General features: G+C 41.7%; 1 protein-coding gene across 4 annotated transcripts in view; it reads left to right on the top strand.

Moving 5' to 3' along the window:
* The first annotated feature begins 1,336 nt into the window (after positions 1 to 1,336).
* Positions 1,337 to 26,255, top strand: part of mark4b (MAP/microtubule affinity-regulating kinase 4b) — a 57,385-nt gene continuing 32,466 nt past the window's right edge. For all 4 annotated transcript variants that reach the window (XM_075473014.1, XM_075473013.1, XM_075473015.1 and 1 more), the window contains exons 1-3: positions 1,337 to 2,369; positions 17,983 to 18,180; positions 19,052 to 19,105. In XM_075473014.1, coding sequence (XP_075329129.1) covers positions 2,322 to 2,369; positions 17,983 to 18,180; positions 19,052 to 19,105 — 300 coding nt within the window. In that variant the 5' untranslated portion in view covers positions 1,337 to 2,321. The remainder of the gene's footprint in view (positions 2,370 to 17,982; positions 18,181 to 19,051; positions 19,106 to 26,255) is intronic.

The following is a 26,255-nucleotide window of genomic DNA, read 5'->3' as shown; positions in this document are numbered from 1 at the left end:
TTAAAATGTGTGGTAAACAATACTTCATTGTGAATTTTTACAACAATACTCCTTTAAACTGTCAATAAGTGTTCATTAATTGTAATCCTGAGCCCACAAACACAGATGAGGAAGCAGCATACTTCCATGTTAGAGGCCCCAACTAATGTCTGATACCATAAATGTCTCTGCGTCACACACCACTGCACCTCCTTATGAATGGAGTAATTGTGCTTTTAAAGACATGGGGGAAGGGTTGGTTGATGATCTTCTGATACTGTTGGAAATATGGTGTCTTGTTTAACACAAAATCTGTAACTTTGTAAGAGGTAAACCGTTGTAGGTTAGTATCTTGGATCGATTTCAGTCAAAAATACCAATTACACAAGAGAAAATGTCAATAAAAGGCTGAATTTGTTGCATTTAATGCAACTTGTGCGTTATTTCTATTCTTTTAATTTATTGACCACGCGTGTCTTGTGGATGTGACTGTTGATGGGGCCTTCTAAAGCTCATGAAATGCCTGGAATAAGACTCTAAATCCAGATGAGTTGAAGAGGAGATGTCAAGAATGCAGAGCACGAACAGAATGGAGAGAAAAGAGGAAGAAGTTTAACTGATTTCTTCCCTTGACTGTCATGGGAAATGTGAGATCGCTGACAGATAAAAAGGAATGAGCTTGGAGCCCTGATGAGGATGCAGCAGGACTATTAGGCAGGAAACATTCTTTTTCCAAAGAGCAATCACTGCAGAAACAACGCCAACACCTCTCTACTCGGCTTTTAGAGTGTATCGGCGGACAGAGACTTCAGACAGAGTGGTAACAGAAAAGACGAAGGATTTCAGTGTTTGTTAACAACAGATCCTGGACGTTTCACTGAAAAGGAGCGTCTCTACGCTCTAAATGTCAAACTATTGGCTGTGAGTTTCTGTCCATGTTGTTTACTGAGAGAGCTCACCTGCCCACTCATCAGCTTGGTTGCCTCGCACAAATTCATTCATGGTATGTCAGAAAATTTCAACCCCAACTCTCTGCTACACTTCAACTTTCTAAATGTTGTCAGCTGATTTTTTTTTATATTTGTTTTTATTTTTTGTCACATATCTGTAACAATAGCATATTTCTTTATCACGATTTATGCTGCAGCAACATAGTTTTCGCTTTGGGAAATAATAAAGTATAATGAATTAATTTGAATTGTGTCTTGAAGACTGTTTTGTCTTCTAGGACATCTAATTTAGGAGTAAAATGAAGATAATAAACAAATCATTGATGTGAACGAGGCTTGACTGAACAGAGAGGCGCGCGCGCGTGTGTGTGGGTGCACGCGCGGCCGCTGACGTCCCTCCCTCTTTCTCTTGTCACCGTGTTTCTCGGGAGGTGGAGAAGGGGGGGGAGATCCCGTTTTCTGTCGTCTTTGACTAAAGAAAACAAGTGCTATGTGTCTAGCACGGGAAGGAGGACGTTTTCGAGTTCCGACGCCGGCGACTTCTTCTCATTCACCGCGACGCCGCTCGCTGCCAGACCGAACGCGAGGAGCCGAAGGCGGACTGGACTGAGAAGAAGCGCCGCCTGGATTGGGAGGCGGCACATCCGCCGCTTTCTTTAATACAACTGCAGCTGGTCATTGATTTATTTTTTTCTGAGGCCGTGTCTGTCCTCCTCCGGCAAACAGAAATGCTGTCGCAGCTTTTTTTTTTTTAAGTGACTCTTCCTTTATGGGAGCGGCCGGTTTGACTTTAGTAATCCGAAAATGTCCCCTTTAGCTAGCTAACAGGAACACAGAAACTCCCCCTTTCTCCTGGTGCTCGGAGGCACACAGAGCCCACTGTGTTTCCTTTCTTATAGCTCTCCATGTTTACCTCAATGTTTTTGTTTTCTTGGCTTTTTCACCTGACGGTGATACAGCTGGAAGTAAACCGGTGATAGCCGGTGAGGATTTTTTTTTTCCCCCCCGTTTTCACGATCCATCCGGCGCCAACTGAAATGAGACGGTAGCGCCCGGCAGGGACTGAGGGGAAAGTGAAAAGCTAAGTTGGGGGGGGGGATTCAGAGTCTGAACTGTTAGTTTTGTTTCCTCAGAAGAGAAGGGGTTGGAGTAACAACAACAAAAACAGACAGACAGACATGATATGGTTGTAGCTAACCAGTTTGTTTTCAATTATCTAAGCTGGATCACACGGACTGTGACAATGAGGATTGTTTGAGAAGGTTTTTTACCTTCACACACTGGGCCTGGTGGGACAAAGAGCCAGGATTTTTCTTTTTTCCTCTTTATTAAATCAATTTAACACAACCCCTTTGCCAATTCCTCGACGGCGACTCACACTCAGGGACGAAAATGTCTTTACGCACGGCACTGCCTGGGCACGAGAGGAATCCGGACCATGTAAGTAAATTAAAACACACGGGTCATGTTTATCACCTTTCTGCCGCAAAGTTTAAGCTAGAATTAGCCTTTAATGGTGTTCACCCTCAGCCATGAGGCCCTAAGATTGGTCTGCCATTGCAGCTGCAATCAAGCAAAACGCGCTAATTCCCCCCCCTCCCCATTTGGGACAGGTTGCTATTGAATAGCCTTGAGAGGAGAGGATGGAGACTGAAATGGGAGGCAGAAGGCAGATGATTGGGTACAGGGTCATTTGTGTTATACCGATTACCCACTGAGGCACAATGCAAATTTCTAATCAATAAGTTGCCCCCTCCCAGAAAACCTACACTCTCACCTTCCACCCTCTTCTTCTACATGAGAATTCATTTAGCATGTTTGTCTTCCCCCAGTTGATCAATAATTAATGCACCCAAGGCAAGGCCACCCAGCCATTCCACACCCAAACCACCATGCCTCATCTCCATCCCTCCTTAATCACCTTGCTGTCATCATCCACACCTTCTTTGCCGGCCTGTTCCACCATCTGATCCGTCCTTCTGCTTTAATCAACCTGCAACAGACAGCTCGGCTCAGGCAGCTGCACAGTAATGCAAAATCTGCTGTGTCAGGCTAGCCAGGTTTGTCCGGCTGCTGTTTTTCTGTGGCAGCATCTGTGCTTTTGGTAGACTGGACAGACTTCTTTTCCTTTTCTTCTTGTTTTGTTGCTCGATGTCCTCTCACAGCAGACTGACATCGGAGGTGCAGCTGTAGAAAGTATCCCCGCCTTTATCTCAAGGACACCTAGCTTACGCCAACCGTAGCAGCCTAAAATATCCCTCTGTCCCTTTGAATGTGAGGCTGTAACAATGAGCTACTTCCTTAGAAATCACCAGCCAGCAGCTGCCTAAATACACAGTACTTCCCTATGGAGTGTAAAGGTTATTTTAAGGGTATGTCATCACTACCTCGGCCATTGTGTGTCTGCTGCTGTTTTAGGTGTTGTGAACATCATTTCTCATTCTATTTATCCTCCAGTAACTGCTTTTCTTTGCGTTCACGTCGTCTTTTTGCTGCATTGACTTTGCTGTGCAATATTTGAACCAAAGGATTGCGATCCCGGTGTGACGCTTTAATGTAAATCTTGAGCGTCAGGGACAGTAGATGAAAGCCATTCATGGGAAGGAGCTCCACCTCCTATTAGCCTGCCTTCTCTAACTTTGCGTCTGACTCCTGGATTGTTGCACTTAGGTGTTTATATTGCCTGTTGCCCTTAGTGGGAAGCATATTTTGACATGTACAGTACCCTGTTGTGGCTAGTTTGAACACTTTTTCTCAGGCCACACCCAAAGTTATACCTAAAACAATTGTGGGTATATTTAGCTGGAACCTACTCAACCAATAACAAGTAATAACTGGAGTTTTTGAATGTGCACAAGCCACTATTGGACCCTTTATCCACATTTCATAGCTACAAGAATAGTAACAGAGCATCTTAAGCATTCTAAGTTCCTGATGTAATTTAATCTTTATCATATTTTCTCATGATTTAGAGCTGGAAAAGTCAGTTTTCTGATGATCTTCACCAATAGGACAATTTAAATGCCATTTTTTGTTACCAGACATATAAACACAAGTTTTCTCCCCCCGCGGAACATTTTTTTTGCATGAAAGCTGTTACGAAAGGACATTTTTATCAAAACGGTGCAGGAAATAAACATTTTATCTGGAAGCTAGGCAGCAGAAACATCGGTTTCCTCCGTCAAGCGCAAGCCACACTTGACAGTAACCTCACCGTGGCAACAAAGGCGGTCCTCCATATCCCCACCTCTCCATAATTTCTCCTCCTTCTCTCACCCCCCCCACCCTTCCTCACCCATCTTTATCTGTTTTAACAAACCCTCACATGCACAGTCATTTGCTCTCAGTACACTTACAGCTGGCTGTTGCTTTCAAACTCTAGGTGTTACCTCAACTAAAGAGGGGTTTTGACTTTAAAGAGGAAATAGGTGCTGATACGGCCGACTGTTTCAGAGCCATCTAAGAACAATTTCAGACACCAATCAGTTTGAAAATGCACTTTATGATAAAACTTCTCCCACATTAAGCTCATAGTCTGGTTTAATCTATCATAAAACATAAAAGCTATCCGAGGAAAAGCTGTTAGAGTACATAGATGGGATATATGATTGTTTCTGCATATAGTCGCATGTGTGTTTTATTTTATATCCAACTCAAAAAGTGAGTCTAGTTCTAAGTTGCTCTGTTTAACAACCATATCAAGAACACCGTTGCACAACTCGGCCTGTGATATTCACCCTCCTGCGGCTTTGTCATCTTCTGAGATCGTTATCACTGCATTGAGTTATTATTCAGTCACAGCTCTCATGACATGACAGCCAGTATTTTCACACACGGGTCCCCAATTTGCATACTTGTACTCTGTTCCCTCTGTCAACTCTACTCTGTTGTTCAGGTCTCACCCTGCATCGGTTTTACCCTTTAATAAAAAAGTTGGGAAAATGCAACATCTGTCTGGCTACAGAAGTAAGGTATTGACTTGTTTGTGGCCTGTTGTTTATAGCTTGTTTTTGTTAGTTGCACAAGCTAGCTAGCAACAAGCTAGCTTGTCTCATGAAAAGATATTGTTATAGCACGCCAACCCATTTGGCGTGTTGTTACAATGATTTCTTGTATATTTGCATGTCATTTCATAATCCGTATTTCAACAAAGTGACTTCCTGCTCCGTACTTTCACCCTAACCTGAACTTTTTAACAGTAGTAGTATTATGGTATGTAGTGTGATAGGAGGAGACCCTCGGCAATAATGTAGCCTGACCTTTTGACATGTTAAGACAGCTTAAAATGCATATAAACGACACGTAAAGTGCAGAAAGCGACCTGCTGTTTATAAGCACTGCCATGAGGACGTGTTGTTTGTTCATAGCCTTAAATATGACCAATAAAGGCATCATGGAAAGGCAAAGTCGCCCCCTTACCAGCGGTATCAAATGAGCATTTTCACATCAGAGCAAACGTCACTCAAGTATTTTGTTTAAAAGATTTGACAGCAACTTTTGTTGCTTTCCAGTTGGCTTTAAGCACTCTGTTATGGTCCTGTGATGGGGTGGAGCCCCCCCCCCCCCATGTGACCCTGATTTGGATGAAGTTGGTATGAACAAGGGATTAATGGCCAGTAAGGGTTAGACATCAACACTACTTGGGTATTGTTGGAACACAATCATGGTTGGGGCTAAAAAGACTCACAATCATCGCTCTGATGGACTCTCATGATCATGAGAACTTGGTTATAGCCGTATCAGTCCTGGTGCTTCCTATTCCTCATCTTTAATTCTTGTTTCATCGCAAAATAATTCAATTAACTTCTCATCTCTTCCTGGGTTTTTTCCTCTGTTTTGTCTCCAAATGCAGAGGACTTTACCTGACCAGCCAAACCTGCATCTGTGATGAGACTGCGCTTATATACACTCGAGCTTTCATTTTTCTTTGCTTTTTCTTCTATGTTCTCCTAAATAACTTCCAATAATTGTTCTTGGAGGACTCCAGCGTGAGGAAAACCTTTCATGTTAAGGCACTTTGTAGCGTTCCAGTGTAGAGTTCAGTTAAAAACTTAATGAAAGATATCCTTAAACGTGCAGGAAACAGGTTAAACTGTGGAAATGGGCAAACGATTGAGCTTTGGACTAGGTTTGAGGTTTTGTGTAAGTGTGAGGGAGAAAAGGAAGTCATATAGTGGGTGTGGGTGAGTGCTTGTGGACACATGTTCGGCTGTGTGTTCTTTCTAAAAAGGCCAACATGTCTGCTTTCTGTTTGCGGCTGCAGGGCAGAGCAGGGCTTTTGTGTTCCCTGGACAACAGAAAGATTCATGAAGCTGTTGTCCTGACATGTTCCCCAAAAGCTGGCATGAGGTCTGATGCCCTCGCTGGCATTCGTTTCACCCAGAAAAACACCAGATACAGACATGGAGAGCTCCAGGCTTTTAATCATCTGGCCTGCTGAGGCCAGCTGAACCATACATGATCGGTACAAAAGCAGGCAGGCTGCTATTAGGTAACCTATATTTGTCGCAACGCCATGATAATGTGTAACTGAAATGTGTGTCATGAGTGCAACGGTGGCCCAAAGGTCACAGAAGTGGGACAGTTATATGCAGATGTCTGGTATAAAGTATATAGTTTACGTCTGTTCGTCCTGTTTAAGCATGAAGCGAAACGGAACGAGTCACTGAGCTCACAGATTTAGTTGTGATAGTTAGTGGAGGTGATTCAGCTGAGAAAGGATGAAAGTGTGAATGTAGAGCTGGGCAGCATCGGGAAAAGAGCTCAAAAGCTTACCAGGTCTTCCTGTAAATGTGTTGCTCAAGAGCATATCACTGGGAGGTTTTCCAGGATCATTTTTAGGATTTACTTCCCCTCTTAAGCCCTATTCGGACGGGACTAGTTTAATGGGGGGACCTGGGGTAAAGTAATAATAACCGGGAAATCTAGTCCCGTCCGTCAGTAAAGATAGCGGAGTATGTCGGTAAACTTTGCCGAGAATTCTACCTCCTGTGAAACGGTCCGGAGTATCTACCATAGGTAATACTAATCCCGTGCGAATGCGACCTTCGGTAATAAGTACGGAATATATAGTCACATCCTTTTAAAGAGAGAAACAATTAGGTGTAAAATAAAAAAATGACACTTAAAGGGACACTATGTAATAAATTAAGTCATTTATTAGCTCAAATCAACATATTCATTCATAAGTTAGTCCTCATTGGTGTAAAATGATCTCTGTCAAAAATCTCACTTATCCTCCTGAGTGAAGAATAACTTGTCTGTATCTACATAGAGCAGGTAAGCTCTATGGAGGCTGCCATGTCCTTCCGCTCTATGAAAAATGACGAAGTGCCGAGAGGGACATAAAGCACTTCGAATCGCGATTTCCCCACCAGGCCTACAAGCAGAAATGACGTCATTGTGACGTCATTTCCGCCAAATGGCTTATTACAGCCGCTAATGCTAAATAGATTTTATTCCTTGGCACATATGTCTTTGTGTTCATTAGCTTTCTTTTTGTAAGTGCATCATCTTCTTCTTCTTCTTATTATTATTATTATTATTATTATTATTCCTATGCTCCCCCTGGATATCTTCTTTTTGGCGTTATGCTCACATTTGTAAACTGTTATTTTGTTGATTTACTAATAAAGTTTAAAAAAAAAAAAAATGCTAAATAGATTTTATCTCGTAAATGATCCCACTAATAATGCACTGATTGTTACCAAACTTCTGCCGTAGTACACATAGGCTCTTAACTCACAAAACGAGGCATTAGAAAGTTTGTAAGTTTACCGGGAGTTTATTTACCGCTGCTAATGCTCCTATTGCTAACGCAGGCTAATGCTAAGGCTGCGTCGACGTCACTTCCGGTAACTCCCGGAATATGACTAGTTGCATTGCTTCCACACCAAAGGAGATGTTATGTTATCTGACATGTTATCTGTCATCTGTATTCATAGTGTTGTTGTATGTGTGTTATATAATCCTTTGTACTGTGTGTCTTGATTTCTTTTTGTTTGTATGGACATTGAGTCTGAAGCTATAGCTTCTTGAATCTTGACACATTCCGCTTGCCGTAGTTCAAGAAGTTGCAGCGCACATTTGAAAACGTGAGGCGCTAGAGAGCAAATTCATTCAACTTTGCAAAATAAAATTGCACCACTAGATGGGGGAAGAAATTACATAGTGTCCCTTTAAGTTTGGTTGTGCAATCCTTTTTTTAAACTATACTTTACATTCAGGTAAAATAAGTATCCTGAGCAAAACTTTTGGTGAACAGTACTGTACATTAAGGTCAAAAATGAATAAATCTTCTGTTCTGTTATACTGTACAATACGTTTTAGTAATACTTATCATTCAGGTAAACAAACAAAAAAGTCTTCTGCGTTTGTATACAATAATTGTGGAGCAGAATGCTTTATATTCAAGAAAACTCCTCCCATGTTAGATGAATATTACAGGGATTTCTTGTCCCGTCCGAATTGGTCATTTCTTCTCCCTGGCGTCGTCTGGTTAACCAACATTACCATACGTCCCCCCATTGAACTAGTCCCGTCCGAATAGGGCTTTAGATTGGCATTACTCGTCCAAGTTACTTTCTGTCTGTTGTTTTGGGATTTTTCGTTTTTCCAAATGGCATCTTCTTCCTGTGGATGAAGTTTGAGAAGCCGCCGATGGCGCTCTTTTCTTTTCACGTGCACTGAGACACAGATTCAGCCACCGGAGGAAGTTTGATTTAAAATGGTGACTGTCGTGAAGTGACATATATTCCATTTCTTGCATTTTTTTTTTTTGAGTTTCCAAATCTTTGCTGCTCTCATGATTTGATGATGACTCTAAATGTCTTCTATGTGCAGAATGTTACCACGCACGATTAGAAGCAGTCACATAAGTCTCTGAAACTCACAGTTTTCTATGATAAATAGGTTATTGGATCCTTGGCTACAAACGCTGCCAAAGCGTTTGTGCCATTTTTACGCCATACTTACGGTCACAGGCACAAAGTGGAAATGTAACTGTCGTCGCTCTTTGTTAACACTTGTCGCCCACCTGCCTGCCCGTTGTGTAATTCAAGCTAAGAGGTTGGTCAGCGACTGCTGAACAGGTGGCGTTTTCTGGAGATCAAGCTACCATGTGAGAATGACACCGTTCAGTACGCACAATTACAAAAACGAGCCAGCAGACGGGCATAAAGGACTCTCACATGCTCACGGGCGGAGCGCACAGTCGGTCCGTTGTGGTCATTGTGTACTGAACCGTCCCTCTTCTCAGGCTCTCAGGTGTCGGCTTACTGCCCTCAGTGCCTCTCCTCAGGCCTGAGCTGGTGCAGTTTGACCCGTGCTGATACAATATCTGTGCTTCCTCTTAGCATGTGTGAACCTCATGTCAGTTTCTGTACAAAGCTCATCTCCATTTATGATCTTATTTACACCTTTTTTTTTGATGCATTAACTTCTTTTAACATCCTGTAGCACGAGGGACAATGTGGACAATTAGTGTGGTTCTCAGTACATAAGACGGTGTTTGCTATGGATGCTGTCAGGCAGAAGAAATGTTGCAGCCCGCCGTTTGTGTCCCATTAGCTGCTGAAAACCAGGAGCTTGTAATTTAATCGTGTTCAGCAGAAAACACAGAGGCTCTCAGGATGTTATTTTCACAGCACTTCATGTACCTGTTCGTGCTTTTTTTTTTGGGGGGGGCATTATAAGCAGAGTTGGTAGTTTATTTTAAAAAAACAAATACTTTAAACCACTCTAGTTTTCGAAGCCATTCCGTAAAGTTATCATTTATAATGATCAGTGTTTTACAAACGCACTTCCCGATTCAGATTTCACTGTTTTCACAGAAAAGGTGATGCTCTTAAATGAGATTTTATTTCTTATTTGTGGGGGGAAAAAAACACAACCTCACGTTGTTGTGGTCGTTTCCGGTTTAGTTTACATTTATAAAAGAAAATTGTGTGTAACTTTTGCATGAAACTGAGAGCCCTGAGATGACTTTTGTTGTGGATTTGCACCGTATAAACCAGTGATACTCACTATTTTTTTTCACAAGAGCCACATTGGCAGAGCAAAATCAAGGGAAGAGCCACTTTTACGACAACATACTAAAGTCCCCTTTTGCAAATATGCATTTCTACATATAAAACACCCCACAAAAAAAGAAACAACACAGCCAATACATTTTCAATTAAGACCATATTTACCTTAATACTGGGATGAGCGGAAGCTGGCGTGCATGTCCTTGACTTTCTTCATGTTGTATTTGTAGTTGGTTGTTGTAATCATAGTGAGACATTCAGGATGAGCATGGTTTTTGTACTGATTTTTGCTCTTTTTTAATTAAAAACCGATCCATTGTGCCTGCATCTCGCGCTGGCTAAAGGAGCTAGCGTGCGCTGCGGTCAAGTGTGACGGTGGTTTGAGCGGGCTGCGTTGCCAGGTTTAACAGAGCCCCCTTTAGGAAACACCATTTAGCCTTAATTAATACTTAATAAAAATACTTAATACTGTGCAGTATTCACTGTGTGTTATTTGAATTTTTTTTTATTGTTACCATATTGTTATAAGCTACTATGCGAGTGCGAGCCACCAATTAAAGCTTGAGGAGCCGCGCAATGAGTATCTCTGGTATAAACAAACAATCTGAATCTGAAACACATCATCACAGGGAGAGAAAAATCCGTGCATGTAGAAGCAGTGACTGAAGCGGAGGTCTAGCCGGGCAGTGACTCAGCACTTGTTGATCCAAACAGAATAAATCTGACCCTTACTCAGCCTCCTCAGATCATTACAGCCATGTGGGGAACGATACGCTGAGTAATGTGGCAGAACTCCAGAGGCGAGCAGAAAGCCGTGCAATGGCCTGAGACTGAGGAATCCAGCGGCATTTTGCATACTGGAACCAGATAATGCCAGACTGGATGAGGGAGGCTGCCTTTAACCTGCACTGTTGGGAAGTCGCCCTCTTCTAGTTGGAGCTGTCTGGCTCAAGTTGGCAGTAATAATTGGATCTTACTCACCCTGTTCCCCAACCGAGCCAAAGAAAACCCAGATGGTTTGTCTCTTCTTGAATCCCATCCAAGGTATTTTAACATGATGACTAATGGACCCAGCCAAAGGAGCATTCATTTGTGGGGTTTTTCTTTGCTGTTTTAGAAGATATCACCTGAATATGTCTTTTTAAAAGGAATGCTCTTCCACCTGTGCAGCAGATTAATCCTTAATAACAACCTTTAACAGGGTGAGACAAGAGAAACCTTTGACTTGATCAATGGGCCTAAGAAATCAAGTGAATTAAATTAGGCTACTCCTTGATTTCCTAAATGTGGCTCATGCGGCAGAATGTTATAATTGCACTTCCAGGAAAAACAAAATTCCTCCTGCCCGTGGGACAAATACAGTACATACAGTCCATGTCAGAGAGAAACTGTACAGCCAAACTGGTTTGACTAATGGTTATCGGTAGGAATTTCAGTGAGTGGCAGAAGCCAAAGAATGTCTGTCGGCTGCTGAGTTGCTTTTAGCGGTCGTCACATTTTCTCTCATAAAAAGCAGAAGCAGCTTCAGAAGTCACGGAGGAAGACGCACTACTGTGTTGCTCAATTTCCAGCACTTCAGATTTAGGCGCAATGCTTATGACTGTGTCAATTGCACCCCCACTGAAAGGAAGTAGGTTCTTTAAAAGCTTTTCATTGTCATTTATTCCCCCCCAAAAAGTCTGTTTTTATCCAAATAGCATGAAGTATTCGTCACGCTATTACAGCAGAAAGTAAAGTAAACATTGTGGTGATGACTCAACAATCGAAGGTGTTCATGTCAGCAATGAAGCGTAAAGTCTCTTCAAGTATTGGAAAAGCACAAAGCTTTCAAATTTATACCTCTGGGGCACTAACTGCAAAAGTATATTACATTTACTTTTTTATTCTTCTGTTAGGTTCATTTACAACACGAGTTATTTGGATCATTTGCAGATCGAGTGAATTTTCCAAGCGGCAAATATTCAGAGTTGTTTTTATGTAAAAGAAGGAAGTTAGAAGTTTGATAGTTTGTTATTTTTTAATGCGCCGTGCGACCAGGAAAAGCTTTTTATTTTTTTTTGTGTGTTTCTGTGTGTGGAGTTGAAAAAAGCAGTATAAAGAAGAGGGAGTGTCTCTATTTAGTTACAGTCCAGTATCTAAATAAACAAACTGGAGGTACTTGGATGTAAAGTTGTTATTTTATATATAAATATATATATATATTTATATTTATGATGAATATATTCTGCACAATTGACTGATGTAATAAGAAATAATAACTGATGACTCACGGAGAAGGCGGGGGATTAGATGAGTGTGCACCTCTTCCCCTTTTCAAATGTGTGAGCAAAATCAACAATAGTGGAGCTACATGATGGTGTATGTTGCTTTTATTTTTCAGCCATAACATTATGACCACCTTCCCCATAGAGAGTGCGTTCCCCTCATGCTGCCCAAAAGAGCTCTGACCACTTAGTCCAGGCTCTGGACTAATTACCTGGATGATCTGAATCCGATGGCTCGTATCAAAATATTAGTGCAAGGATGCAACAAGCAGGAAGAAATGCACAACCACCTAAGTATGATTATTTGGCCCCATGGCTGCATCTGTATCGTATCTGACGTGTCTCAAAGCTTCATGACCTGTGGTGAAGTCGGGATGAATCCCGCTAATTCCACCTGACAAACAAGCAATAAGTGGCTCCGACAAAACGATTTGAACCGTCTTTTATAAGCCAGTGTCATCGTGGATTCCCAGTGGTCAATCCTGAACGTGTGAGAGATCCAAGTCGGTAAGCAGCCCAGTCTTTTAGTTTAATGAGGTGAGGATATTTTGGTTAAAAATCTGTTGCTTTGGCATCACTTCTAAATGAACTTATGCTCTAAACAAAGTGAGGCTTCTTCAGTTGAGCGAGCGAGCCGGTGTTTTTTTTCCTCGTGGGGCCTGCCAGGAAATGCTCGCCCAGCATTGCAGCGCGACATGTGACACGTCTGCTGTCATCGCTGCGACAGGAAGCGACGCAAGTTAAGTTCTCGCAACTTCCTTTTGCTCCTCACACTCCTGCTGGATGGTTGAGACGTGAGAAGTCTTAATAGAAGCAAACGTCTGACATATATTGGATATATTCAATATAGAAAAGATATTTTTTGGCTTTTTTTAGTCTTTGATGGTAGAGAATCAATCAGTAAGGTGAAACTGTAGATGTCTGGTGTATCATAGGCTGCCCCCACAGATGTGATACATGCAACATTCTGTTATTGTTTTCAGTGATTTGGGATTAGTAGGTGCACATATCCCAAAAATTACAGGTTTATGCCCTCTGTTTGCCATCTTTGTTCCTTTTTGAGTGTTTAAAAAATGAACTCTTTACACAGAAGAGTGGCCTTCGAATGTGCTTTGACTACTGTGTCGGGACTTGTTGATGAGAAATCTAATCCGGTGACCTCTCCCAGTTCACAATCACCAAACTTTGCTTTACAGATTTATTTTTCTCTTTGTCTGTAAGAACAGTGCAAAGAGCAGTGATGTCAGAGCGTAGGAAACGGGACAGATTTGTGCAAATGACTCAGATAAATGTGTACATACCTTTTTTTTTTCTGTCGTCAAGTATAATAGAGGAGGTTTGTGTCGGGGTCAATGACACGCTAGTCTGCAACTACAGAGGAAGAGAAACTAGCTTGGCACCATGGGTCACTGCGTGTGTGTTAGCAGAGGTTCAGGATAGAGGAAGATTACACCATTCCTCTGTTGTGCACCAACGTCACGCATCCCGTCTTTACTCAACACCAACACACGCACTCAGATCTGCATTACGTCCGTCTCTCTCAGGGCGTGGTTCATTGTTTGGAAACACGTTTTGTGTTCGTCACACTCTGACTTTCCCTCCAGCTCGATTTAAAACCACAACTATGAAGCTCAGAAAACGACAATTGCATTTAACCTTGGCTCGCATGGGAAGTCATTCATGAGCCCCACACTAGAAAAGGCGATATTACCGACATTAACACGGGGAAAAGGGGTAACCCTGCTCTGGTTTTAGTAAATCTGAATCATAAAAGATTAGTGGACCCCTGTTAAATCGAACTAGGCGCACATTCACAGCAGAGGAGCTGTCTTGACTAGATTTGAGAGTTTCCATTCATATGCATTTTATTCAGCTTACGCCCACACAGACCAGCACAGATGGAAGATAGTTGCTGTACTGTAGAAAAGCTGCGTATGCCAGACATGCAAACAGACATTCCACAGTAGTGCCGCCACATATATTCGTTACCACATTTTTGTTCTTGTAGAAAGGATGTTTACGCCATGTCTCTGGTGTGCATCATTAGAGTTTGTTTTAATTTAAATTGAAGAAGGGAGCAAAATTATGTATTTAATACGCTTTGTTCTCCCCGTTTTTATAATAAATATATTAAAAACATTCAAAACCTTTTCCACTGCTGGCCACAAGGAAGTTAAATTCCTTCTAAACCGTCTTACAACAAAAATCTGTCTGTTTTTGCTGTTAATTTCTTTCTTTAACCGTTTCCACCTTCAGGCCACCTGTCAATGACATAAAGTTTAAATCTACAGCCATGCATCTTTGTTATTGTAGAACGATTCACCCCAAAACTTTGTTCATGCTGGTTTAACACAAGTAAACACACTCCCAACACCTCCTAATAGCTTGAAACATGACACAGAAGTGCTGACTTTGAGGAGAGTCTGTTCAAATGCTGAGCTTTTAACACTGATTTGATTTTGAAATGATTATATTGGTGTAACTTTATATGGATTTAACCTGGGTGTGACTCCCCCAACAGTTTAAAAGTTTAAGAACAGCAGAGCGAGTAAAGATGTGGGGCATCGTGGCTCGTTTAAACACACCTAACCATCCACCCTCTATACCAAATGTGACATTACATCTATAATAATGGGAGCAGGGGCTTTGACCTCACATCTACCCATTCAAATACCTCTGCTGCTCCGGTCTGCGAGCATTAGAGACCCCATCACATCTTTCTCTGCCACGCACACCTTCTTTTGAATGAAACTGCATAGTAATCGGCAGGAATGGGTGAATCAATAGACTGCTGCAATGGGATCGGTGTGATGGAGGGCAGACTGAGCTCAAATATATGTGAGTTTGCTGAAAATGAAGATGGCAGCGGGAGACAAAAGAGAGGGTGTGCCCAGGCAGGGGAAGGAGAATGGAGGGAAGGGAGGAAAATTGATTTGTCTGGGGGATGGGATGAGCCAGGGGAGAGAGGGGAAGGGGTGAATTAATGGGGGAAGGGTGAGGAGGAGGTGAAAATGAAGGTGGCTGAATAATATAGACGAGGAACACAGCTGCTGAGTGTCTGTAGTTCTGCAAATGCCCCTCAATAAATCCTCAAAGACCTTCCTTGAATGTTTAAAGGCTTCAGCGGTGGTTACTTTGTAGCTTAATTGTTCACAGGGCTTCATCTGTAAGCTCACACATATGATCAAGTTCATGGAGATCAATGAAATATTAAAAATTAGGCCAATTTCGGCCTTTTTCTGACAGACAGATACATGCGAATTAGGTTGTTATGAACATTTTCAGGAAGCCAGAGCATTTATTTATTTATTAACTCGTATTTAAAGTGCAATGAAACGTTCTGCTTTCCAAACTTGATGAAGAAATGTAAAGGGAGAGCTGTACGAAAGGAGGAGTGATTCAGTCCCCTTGAGCCCCGCAGGATTCTGGGAAAGGCTCGGAAGGTGCTGACAGCCAATCAGACTTTGTCTTAGTCATCAAATGGACGGGTGGGAGGGGGAGTCGACGCAGGATGAGGCGGATAAATGTGGAGGATGGGTAAAGGAAAGGTAATCTGGTGAACTGTGTGCTCATTACAGTTTTTATCTCAAGCCTCGTAAGTTTATCTAAAACCAGTTTGACAGCAATATTTACCATGTTATTTTAAACAAAATTTGTTTTATTTACTTTGAACATGTTAAAAAGAATATAGTAATTAATTAAACAACATAGAACATAAGGAAAAACTAAATAACACGTTCAAAAAGGGAGTAGGAAGAAGCATGAGCTGATTAAATTCCACAACCCATCATCAATTAATAACTAAGGAGCTTTATTTGTCTTCCTGTTGATATCCTAAACTTCTATCCTATATTTACATATATTTGCACATATATTTATAGAAACATACATACATCGATGCAAGGGATACATGAAGAATATAGATAGTGTTAACACCAGGTCAGAAACCTTCCTCATTACTAAAACTGGGATAAAAACCACAATTTTTAACCACTTTTTTAACTGAATTATGCTGGAACATTATTTGAGTTGATATCAATCGAGTCTGTTCCATCTTTTATTCACTAATTAGGTCAGGAAATAGGTTGTTATTTGCTTTACACATGATTTTACACCGTATTTGTGTATTTTAGTATATACCATCAGTATATAAAAGGTGATTCATTGCATGTATATTTACTTATTAATGCAACTCACCAGCCATACAGTTTCCTTCTGTATCATAAAGTCTACAAAGTTTAATGTGTTGACATTGATAAACTTAAACTCTTAAACGTTTAGACTTTTATTTTGGCGGATTTAGTCCAATAAAAACAATGCCAGCCCAGTTTCAAAATGACCTGTAATTTGGCGGTGAGCGCCTCAGGACGCGGTGGTTTTACGCTCCATGGCGGGCGGGTCAGATGCTTTGAGTTGTAACCACAATGAGTCGTTCCATCAGAAGCATGATTAGTCAGGTGGCTCGATTGGTTGGCGCCTCCGTTGAACTGTTCTCAACTGTCCACGATAGAAAAGCAAAGCAGCGGACCCAGAATTCAAAGTAAACAAGGAACGTTGGTGCCTGAGATGCGTTCGAGCGAATCTGGCCTTAAATCTCTGAAAGTCTTGCGATGATTTTGACCAAATGCGTCCCGCAGATACCAGTGAAGTCCAGGAAAAGGTGAAAAGTCTAGTTTGTTCTGGTGATTTTCATTGTGACGATTAACACAACTGTCTTAGATGTCAGAAAGTGGTTTAAACCCCACCAACTGCCAATATTGTCATTGTTCCATGCTTGTTAAAGAGAGTACACAAGAACAACAACAACGGTTAATAACAAAAGTCTGAGATTATACTGTTCACTTTCATGGTAAACAGGCCTGAAGAGTCTACTGCTTCCTGTTCTATTTTACTTCCTTGTTTCTTATGTCATCCCCACTTCATCTGAGCAGTTCAGGACGGTTTGTCTCAGATGGACATTTCTGTTTCTGCTCGGAGGAAGCAGAACAAATTAAAAGCAGATATTCAATCAGGGTCATTTGTCTGCTTGTTGTTATGCCATCCTCTGGAGTTCATCTCATTGAGCCTCGTTGATTTATATAACAGTGGACGCTCGGCTCCTGGTTGTGTTGGTTTCAAATCAAAGGCTTGTTGTGCCTATCAGCAGCGTATCAGGGTATACCAACGTCATCCAGCCACATGTGGCCTCGCACTCAGTCATGAATGTGAGGAATGCAGACCTTGAGGGGTCAGTAGAGATAGACCTGGTTACTCTTGCTTTTCAACTTTGGGAGTTTGGTACCAGGCTGCCGCCACATGACTGCAGAACCTCAGTCATTGTCACAAGGTTTTTGTCGGTCGCTCTGTTGATATTATATAAGGGAGGCGAGTCATTTGGAGAGTGTGCCTCTTATTCACCCGTTTATGTTCTATATGAATGTGTTAACTCCTGATACAGATAGGAAATGAACATTTCCAGAGATTTGTTTCCTCTCTCAGATAACCGAGTAATCGTTCCAGCTCTTATTGATTTTTATCAAGGCACCGAAAGCAAGAATGGGAACAAAGTTTTACTGTCTCACGAGAAATGTTCTCTAAGAATCATTATATAAGTATATTTTAAAACAAATTTGATCTTCAACGGGGGGGGGGGGGTCTTGTGATTCATTTGAGTAAAACCAGGTTTTGAGTTTCATACTTTTCCGTTAAATCGGCTTCAGCACGGAAGAAATAACAAGCGGTGTTGAGTCATATGTAACGGTTTACCTGTCTGGCTCTCCTCAGCATACCTCCCTGTCGGCCAGCCGCTCAGAGAAGGGTACGGGCTGGTCAAGCCGCTCCCTTGGTGCCAGATGTCGAAACTCCATCGCCTTGTGCTCTGATGAGCACCCTCACATCGGCAACTACAGACTGCTGAAAACCATCGGCAAAGGCAACTTCGCCAAAGTCAAACTGGCACGGCACATATTAACCGGCAGAGAGGTAAGTTAAAGGCGTCTTTCTGCGTTACAGGAAACTGTGAAAGTTCATTCTCGTCAGAAAACATGTTCACGAGTTGCATCCACCCTCGGGGTAAAAGCTGGTGCTTTTTGGGGGGGGGGGGCGTCGGAACAAAACGGAGCCCCGCGGCAGAGTCGAGGCCTTCAACCCTTTGAAGAGAGGCAGTCAAGGTTGTCCTTGGTGTGGGTTTATATCTGCGCGTTTGGATACACTGAAGTCTTTCTTCTCATAAAACTTCTGACCTACATTAGACGAGTCGATGTCTCCGGGCTCAAGAAAGTTTGTGCGGCGGGATCATGTGAAAGCGGCTGTGTTGGGCCCACATAAAGCAGAGGACGGTCATATATCCGCGGTTTACAGCAGTAGCTTTACACAGTCACTGTCCAGGTCACCGCATGTTGTTAAGCCTCTTACAGAGCCTTCTTGGTTTATTTAGTAGATTGTAACCTCTGTGTTCTCTACGTGCTGTAAAACGGAGCACTTTGAACTTCATCATAGATACGAGGCCTGATGCATTTAGCAAATTAATTGGTTTTAAAAATTTTATTTGCAAATTTTTTTTTTTTGTTTTTAACAAATTTTTGCGGTTCAAAGTCTGTTTTCAAGGAAAAAATACCCAAAACTTTTGTTAAATGTGGAGATTTTCTGTTTAATTTAGTCTTGATTTATAATATTTCTATTATTATCTCTGCAGGATCGTTTTTTTTAGCACTTTATCATCTGATCATGATTGTTTTGATGATAAAGAAAATCATTGTGAACAAACAGTTGTCTTGTTCTGTTTTAAGGAATTAATGTCTTTACTCTTTATTTAACCATTTTATTCATTTCTTTTTCTGTCGTTTCCTCCCAGGTTGCAATAAAGATCATCGATAAAACACAGCTCAACCCAACCAGCCTACAGAAGGTGAGTCGACATCATTTAACTCACGAGTTTGCTTTGAACAGAAAGTAGTTTGAGCCCAAACTGTTTATCGTTTTCCTTTAAAGACGTAACCAACTGCCAGGCTGCCAGGCTAAGTGTGCTTCCTTGGATTCGTGTTGAACCAGGAGCAGTCATTGAACACGTCTCTGTGTGTTGACATGCTGTTATTCTTTAGGTCATAACTCTCACTTGATCCTTGCATACAGTAGATGTCTGAACTCTGACCTTTTTGGTTGTTCTGTGGAGCTGTAACCGGATCATCTGTGGAGGAGCTGAGGCGGTCGGGCGGCCTCTTTTCAGCTGCGCCGCTGTTTGATGAAGGGCTTGTTCTTCAAGTTTTGAGTGGGATTTAAGTCTTTGGCCAACTCATTGTAGTAAGCATTCATGTGTTCTGTCCACAGAGCTGCTAAGCAGTGAGTTGTTCTTTGTGTCGGGATAATGTAACCAGCAATTGTTCATGCTGTCCACTGGAACTAACCGGGAGAGTCATTTATCAGTGTATGCTTGTCTAGTGACATCTTGGGTGATGTTTTAACTACACGTGTTGCATTCAAGGCCTCCCTGACACTAAGCCCTTCATTGTTAGGTTAGGTGTGAGTGATTCATCTGTTCATTTAGAGGAATTTAATGCCACAAAATCAGTGAATAAAACACAGTCTCAGGCGTGGAAACTGTTTTCCAGCAGCGAAAGTAGAAGGTTCCTCTCAAAGATATTTGGTGGCTCTGCTGCTTGTAGGAAATACTCACTGTGGAAAACCTTGTGACTGGACTACTGTTGCCCCGATACCTACAAGTCTGGTTTGCTATGGCTTGCGATTGTTTCTTAGATTCCTAATTTCCGTCCCTTTTATTATTTAGTAAGACTTAGACAAGTGCTTAGACGACGACTGTAGCATCTCATACTGAGTCGATATTTGTATGAAACACTAAAACTTCATTGGATGATGCAGTGAAATCTTCAGAGGTAAAAACTTTAGCAACATCTGTGTATCCGTGTGTGTGTTGGATTCCTGTTAAAGTTAGATATTTCTTACATATGAAGCCCTTAATCTCCCTATCAGTGCTTGACATTCCCAGATCCTTTAGTTTTCAGGCTCCTTTACGGTGCAACCTGCTTAAAATGTTTCTCTTTAAAGCTTTTACTTCTTTTGCTGCTATTTCTGTCCGTTGAGCCACTAACAGCATCAACCAGCACCTTATTTGTTTTCCAGCTGTTTTAATTATCTAAAAACAATGTAAAAATGAAAGCAGTTGATTTATTTTATCATACGTTTGGTGCTTCTTTTATTTCAGTGAAAAAGAAACATCAAAGCAGTGTTTTTAATATACATAAAAGTGTAATAAAACCATTTTGCCCCCTTAAAATCGGTGAATAATATTGATCAAAACAGTGCAGCCCCGTTCATAAGTTTATTTTTCTCACTTTTAGTTGCACTTCAAATGCTTGAAAAGCTTTATTTGGATAAAGCCGGGTCGTAACAGATGTTATCATCAATCATTTGTCAGTTATCAGTTATGTTATATGGATAAATGAATAATTAGCAACGCCGCCTCACAGCAAGAGGGTTCCTGGTTCGATTCCCGGCTGGGGCCTTTCTGTGTGGATTCTGGGTTCTCTCCGCCTTCCTCCCACTGCCCAAAAACATGCATATTCGGTTAACTGGTGTCCCTAAAACGTCCCTGGGAGTGAGTGTGAGCGTGCATGGTTGTTTGTCTCCATGTGGCCCAGTGATGGACTGGTGACCTGTCCACGGTAGGGCTGAACGATATGGACAAAATTTTATATCTCGATATTCATGCCAGATATCTCGATATCGATACGATATGACTGTGGGTTCAGTGAAAACTAAGCATTTTTCTGAAAAATACAAAAGAAGGACGTCTGCAGACCTCTGGTTTTGAGTTTGAAGTTACAGGGTTCCCGCAGGGTCTTAAAAAGTCTTAAAAGCATTGAATTTATGAATTTGGAAATAATACCTTAAAAAGACTTGAAAAAGTCTTGAATTTTGATATCTGGGTCTTAAAATTTGTGCAGTAACTTCTCCGTATCGCATTCTCCTCAAACGTTTCATTTGTCAACTAGGCTACTATTATTTTGAAAAGCCTAAATAACGTAGCCTAAATGAAGAGTGGCGGAACCAATCATTGAGAACGCAACGCTGCCGCTACCGCTCCGCCCCGGGTCCGATCACATTGCTACAGCACTGACACAGACCACAGCAACAAGCCAAGCAGAAGCGTGAAAAATCAAGGCAAATCTCAGCAGAAAACAAGAAAGTTTAACTTGCGCCGTTATGTTGTTTTTTAACATTTGTTTGCGTTTCCTTGCTTCCCATTTCTTGCTGGGATTATGGGGAAATGTAAATGTAATGAAGCGTGGCACGAGAAAGAATCATTTTGTCACTGGTTAAAACCAGTGGACAATAATGTATACGAGGCTTTTTGCACAGTGTGCAAAAAGAGGATTCAGCTTGGTACCATGGGCTTGAAGGCTTTAGTCTCACGCCAAGTGTTTCAACCGGCCAACGCTAGCCAGTTAGCTATTAATGTATCTGAGCTAGCAGATAACATTAACCAGCCCCTCAAGTTACGACCGTCACCGCAACTAGAGTAGATCTGCGAACAGCTTTTGGGTCCACACCAACCATGAAAGCAGAGGTGTTGTGGACTCCTAACACAGTCGCCAAACACCATTCATATAATGGAAACGAGGGTATTTCAGAGTTGTTTAAATGCATGTTCCCCGATTCCGACATCGCTGCCACAATTACTTGTGGTCCCGACAAAACGGCGTACATAGCCAAGTTTGGTTTAGCTGTGTATATTAAAGAGGAACTGGTGTCCATGGTAAACAAATCACCATTCGTTCTTATGTTCGATGAGAGCCTCAACGAAGCGACACATTTTTTAGTTGATTTTCATTATTTATAGTTCTCTCTACTCCCCATATTCCCAGCATGGAATAAGTAGCTAGCTAACATAACCAATGTTAAAAAACAACTTAACTGTGTCAGTTAAACTTTTTTGTGGTCTGCTGAAATTTTCTTAGATTTTTCACACCTCTGTTTGGCTTGTTGTCTGTGTCTGTGGTGTTGTAGCGTTTACTACTACTATGCTGCAATGTTTCATCAATGCTTTACACAGTCCATACTTTCATTTGTTTGAGAAATAAATGAACAAATTTAAAAAAAAAAAGTTTTTCTTTGCCGGTAGGTCTGTGAAATAGGCTGTGAAATGGGTATTATTTTTTTTATAAATGGTCTTAAAAAGGTCTTAAAAAGACTTAAATTTGACTTGAAGAAACCTGTAGGAACCCTGAGTTAGTTGTTGTAAAATGGAGCGTTAAACTGATGTAAGGTTCAGTCGTCCGGCTCGACCACAGGTCCGCGGTTGTGGCAAAATGTTCAATTCGAGTTCGGATTCAACATTCATTTTACATTCGTTATAGATTTTTGGAATGGCCACTTGATTAAAATATGTTCGGGATGGTATTTTGTAACGTTTGTCCAGCGTCCGAACCACTTTCTGAAAGCCCTCTTTTGTGACAGTGTACACGGGTACCATGTCTTTTGCAATGTGGTATTTTATAGCATCTGTAATGTCTTTGTGCCTGGTGGACGTCCACTAATATGGCGTAACGCTACTGAACGCATCAGCAATCAAACTTTGCTTAGGCTTCACTTTGGATGACTGAGAAGTCTCTGCCGTTTCTCTCATGGCGCTACACTCTTCGTGCAGTACGCGGTAGTGTTAGCCTGGGCGAAAGCCGACTGTTGACTTTGTCAAACAGTCTGGGAAAACCCAAGAGGAATCCGTTTCCATGGAGGGCGGGACCTTACCCAGCAACTTAAATTCATTGGAGTAACGGAGTTCCCTTAACCAATCAGTAATGTTTAGAAATGACGTTGGTTATGCGCCGAGGTTCATGCTTACTCTCGCGAGTCTCTAGCTCGCGAATCACGCTTCCCACATCTGCTTTCATTATACCGGTACCATTTGATAAATCAAACTTTTCCCAAAGCCAGTTGGAAGGAGAGCTTCGACATCCTTGCCACTAACAAAATTGACGAGGCATTCCTCTTGCTCTCGTTTTAATTGTGTAATGATCTCCAGAGTTGAGACAACTTCATGGATAGCTTCTAGCATTCTTCCGTCGCCATGTTTATTTCCGCTGCGGTTGAACTACAATTACATGGACTACAATGGACTCCGCGCGTGAGTTCTGCGTCACCACTCGCAACTGTTTGCTGATTGGCAAAACACTGAGCAAACCGAGGTAGGGGGATTTGGCCAGACTATGTGCGGAGCCAAAATCTTTGGGCGGAAGTACGTAGGATGGCGTCGCCAGGCTACGGTAGTGTTGTTTCAGGTGGTGGAACATGTTTGTTGTGCTGCCTTACCTCGTGCACAACACTTAACTCTGGTTCTCATCCTCTTTTCTGAATCCAAAATACCTCCAAATAGTTGAGAATGACTTATTTTTTGCCACTAAATCCGGCGAATGCGCAGATTCTCATCCTCCGCACTCATGTTTCTCTTTTTAATTTCCCCGCTGTGAATGTAGTGTCTCCGTCTCCCTCCCTCGGATGTTTATCATCGGCTGGCTTCAGCTCTACATAAGGGCGAGTGTAAAAATGATGTTTGCGACTGCCTGAGCTGCACATGCGAGGGAAATATATCGTTGACATCGTTGAATTTGTGATATTAATATCTTGAATGTTCATATCTAGATATTGATACGATAACGATATATCGTTCAGCCCTAGTCTGCGGTGTACCCAGTGACAGCTGGGACAGGCTCCAGCGCCCACGTGAGCCTACATTGGATTAGACGGGTATAGAAAATGGATGGATGGTACAGAAATGATCAAAAGTTCAATATGGCCGCCTAAAGTTGCAGTATCGGAGCATAGTTGGATAAGCTGCTGTTGACTCTCCACCACAGCTTTAACCTTGCATGTAGTTTCTGTGACAGACTCGCAGTTATGGCCGCGGTTCTCACAGTTTGTACAAATGGTTCTTTGTTCAGCGACAGCCCTGCTGACCAAAGTTTACTTTATCTTCTCTGCAGAAAAACTCACTTCCTCATGATCAATACTGCAACACAGACGTGCACGGTTGGCTTATTGATTCATTCTCAGATGGTTGGGTAACCCGTCCAGGCCCGGTTATGATTCTACCGATGCCACAGAAGTTGGTTATTGATGACGTCGGGCTCTGTGTGACGGTCGGTCCACCTGACCTAGATACCGATCTGAACTCTTATGTAGGACAAAACCAAAAGCCAATATAATGACACATCTATTAAAGGCATATTCCACTGTAGAAATCTCATAATCCTAAACCCTACTGTATCCCAATCCAAACTCGCCTCTTTTAAACATTTCTGCCTCTTAAAATCCCTTCTTGATACCCTGATTCATTAGAATTAACATATAAAATCATGAATATAAAGTTTATCAGTGACTTTAAATGATTTTTCTCACTTTCCACTCAGTGGCTGAGCAGCTCGGTTAAAGCACAAGGATGCAGATGGAGAAAGTTAATCACAAGAAGATATTCTGTGACATTATCAGCAACAATAGTCTGAAATACCTCTGAAACCCAAGATTAGGCCCGGAGAAACAAAAACAAAAGTGCTTACAAGATTTATTTTAACTAAGCTTCTAACATCTTACTTCGTGGAAACAAAGGATTTAGACTGAACCTTTCGGACTGTTGCACAAATCCCTCAACCCATGAGCTGCTATTATTGTTATTATAGTGGTTGAAGAAGGGAAAAACTTATGTTTTGCTTTAATTCACACTTTTCCACAGTTTAAAGTGTTTGTGCTGTGCCCACTGAAACGGTCGCAGAGCTTAGTCTGAGCAGCTGTGTTGAGAATCAGAACATAACTCTATTCCAGCGGTAACGTGTCCACTTCACTGCACAATTGATGTGTCTTTAAGTCTTGGAGCTACAGTATGTGTATGTACTCTGCGGCTTTGTGGCGGTGTAGTGCTGCATAGCGCAGCTGTGTCAGGCTGCCGGTGACGTCCTGTCCTGTCAGCATTATTGTGCTCGGTGTAGGACGCTATGGATGCTGCCAGGTGACACTACCGTACGTGTCTTTGTCTCCGTCTCTTACATGTCCGCCTACTCACTGCCCATTTCTTTTTCCTGCCATCATTTTTTCCACCAACTAGGGCTCAGACTGATTATTACACATGGATTTTGTTCCATCTTCAAGTTCATTTAGTCCTAAAACTAAATATAAAGGTTAAACTTATTCAAACTGATTGTTTTTAATGGGTAATAAGCTCAACTCAGCTTTATTAATAAGCTGCCATGATGTTTAGTAGATTAAAATGTAGATTTATGCACAAGTTGTAGCAGAAATAATCCTATTTGAGCGTCTCGAACTGTAAATGTTGGGCAGCATTTTAAGCTTTTGCTTTTGTTAATGCCATTTATCTGAATTAAAGAGGGTTTTTAAGTTGGGTTGTGTTAAAGTACTTCTGAGTAGTCGGTGTCGTACTTGCAGCAGTCGGAGTTTGGAGAGCGAGTTGTTTATAATTCTTTTAAAACTTCCTTCTGTTGCACAGTCTGTGTAGCTGTCTGAGACGGAGGTGACGCTGTGAAAATATCCATCATATGGCGCTCTCCAAATTCTATAAAGTTTAGGTTTGAGTTGTTTTAGAAGGAGAAAATGTCACTTTTCTGGTGACGTTAGCTGTTAGCTGTTAGCTGTTAGCTGTTAGCGTTAGCTCATACAACAGATCTCTGACTGCTGTGTGCTGCTGGTAAGATGTCGACCGCTCCCAAGTAATACACACAATACTCCTTTAAAAACTAAATATCCCTTTTTATTTGAACTGGAATGTGTTTGCTGAATCGATTGTGCCTGGATGCTATGTGGATCATCGGATTAATCTGACCTCTGTTGGTCCGTAGCAACAGCCAACACCAAAGAGAGTTTGCCCAACATTTAGTGGGTTCTGTCTTTCATGAGACATTGATTTATTAATTTAATTGAACATTGTTTTAATGTTAAAAAGTTTTCAGAGTTCACACGAGGCTCTCGTTTCCCTCTCTGTTGTGGCTCAGTTTATATTTTCTGTTGCTTTATGTCCTCAGCTCCATTTTACCCTC

This window comes from Odontesthes bonariensis, chromosome 9 (assembly GCF_027942865.1).
Source record: "Odontesthes bonariensis isolate fOdoBon6 chromosome 9, fOdoBon6.hap1, whole genome shotgun sequence".
Lineage (NCBI taxonomy): Eukaryota > Metazoa > Chordata > Actinopteri > Atheriniformes > Atherinopsidae > Odontesthes > Odontesthes bonariensis.
The sequence above is the reverse complement of the archived record's forward strand: the minus strand, read 5'-3'. Positions and strand labels throughout refer to the sequence as shown.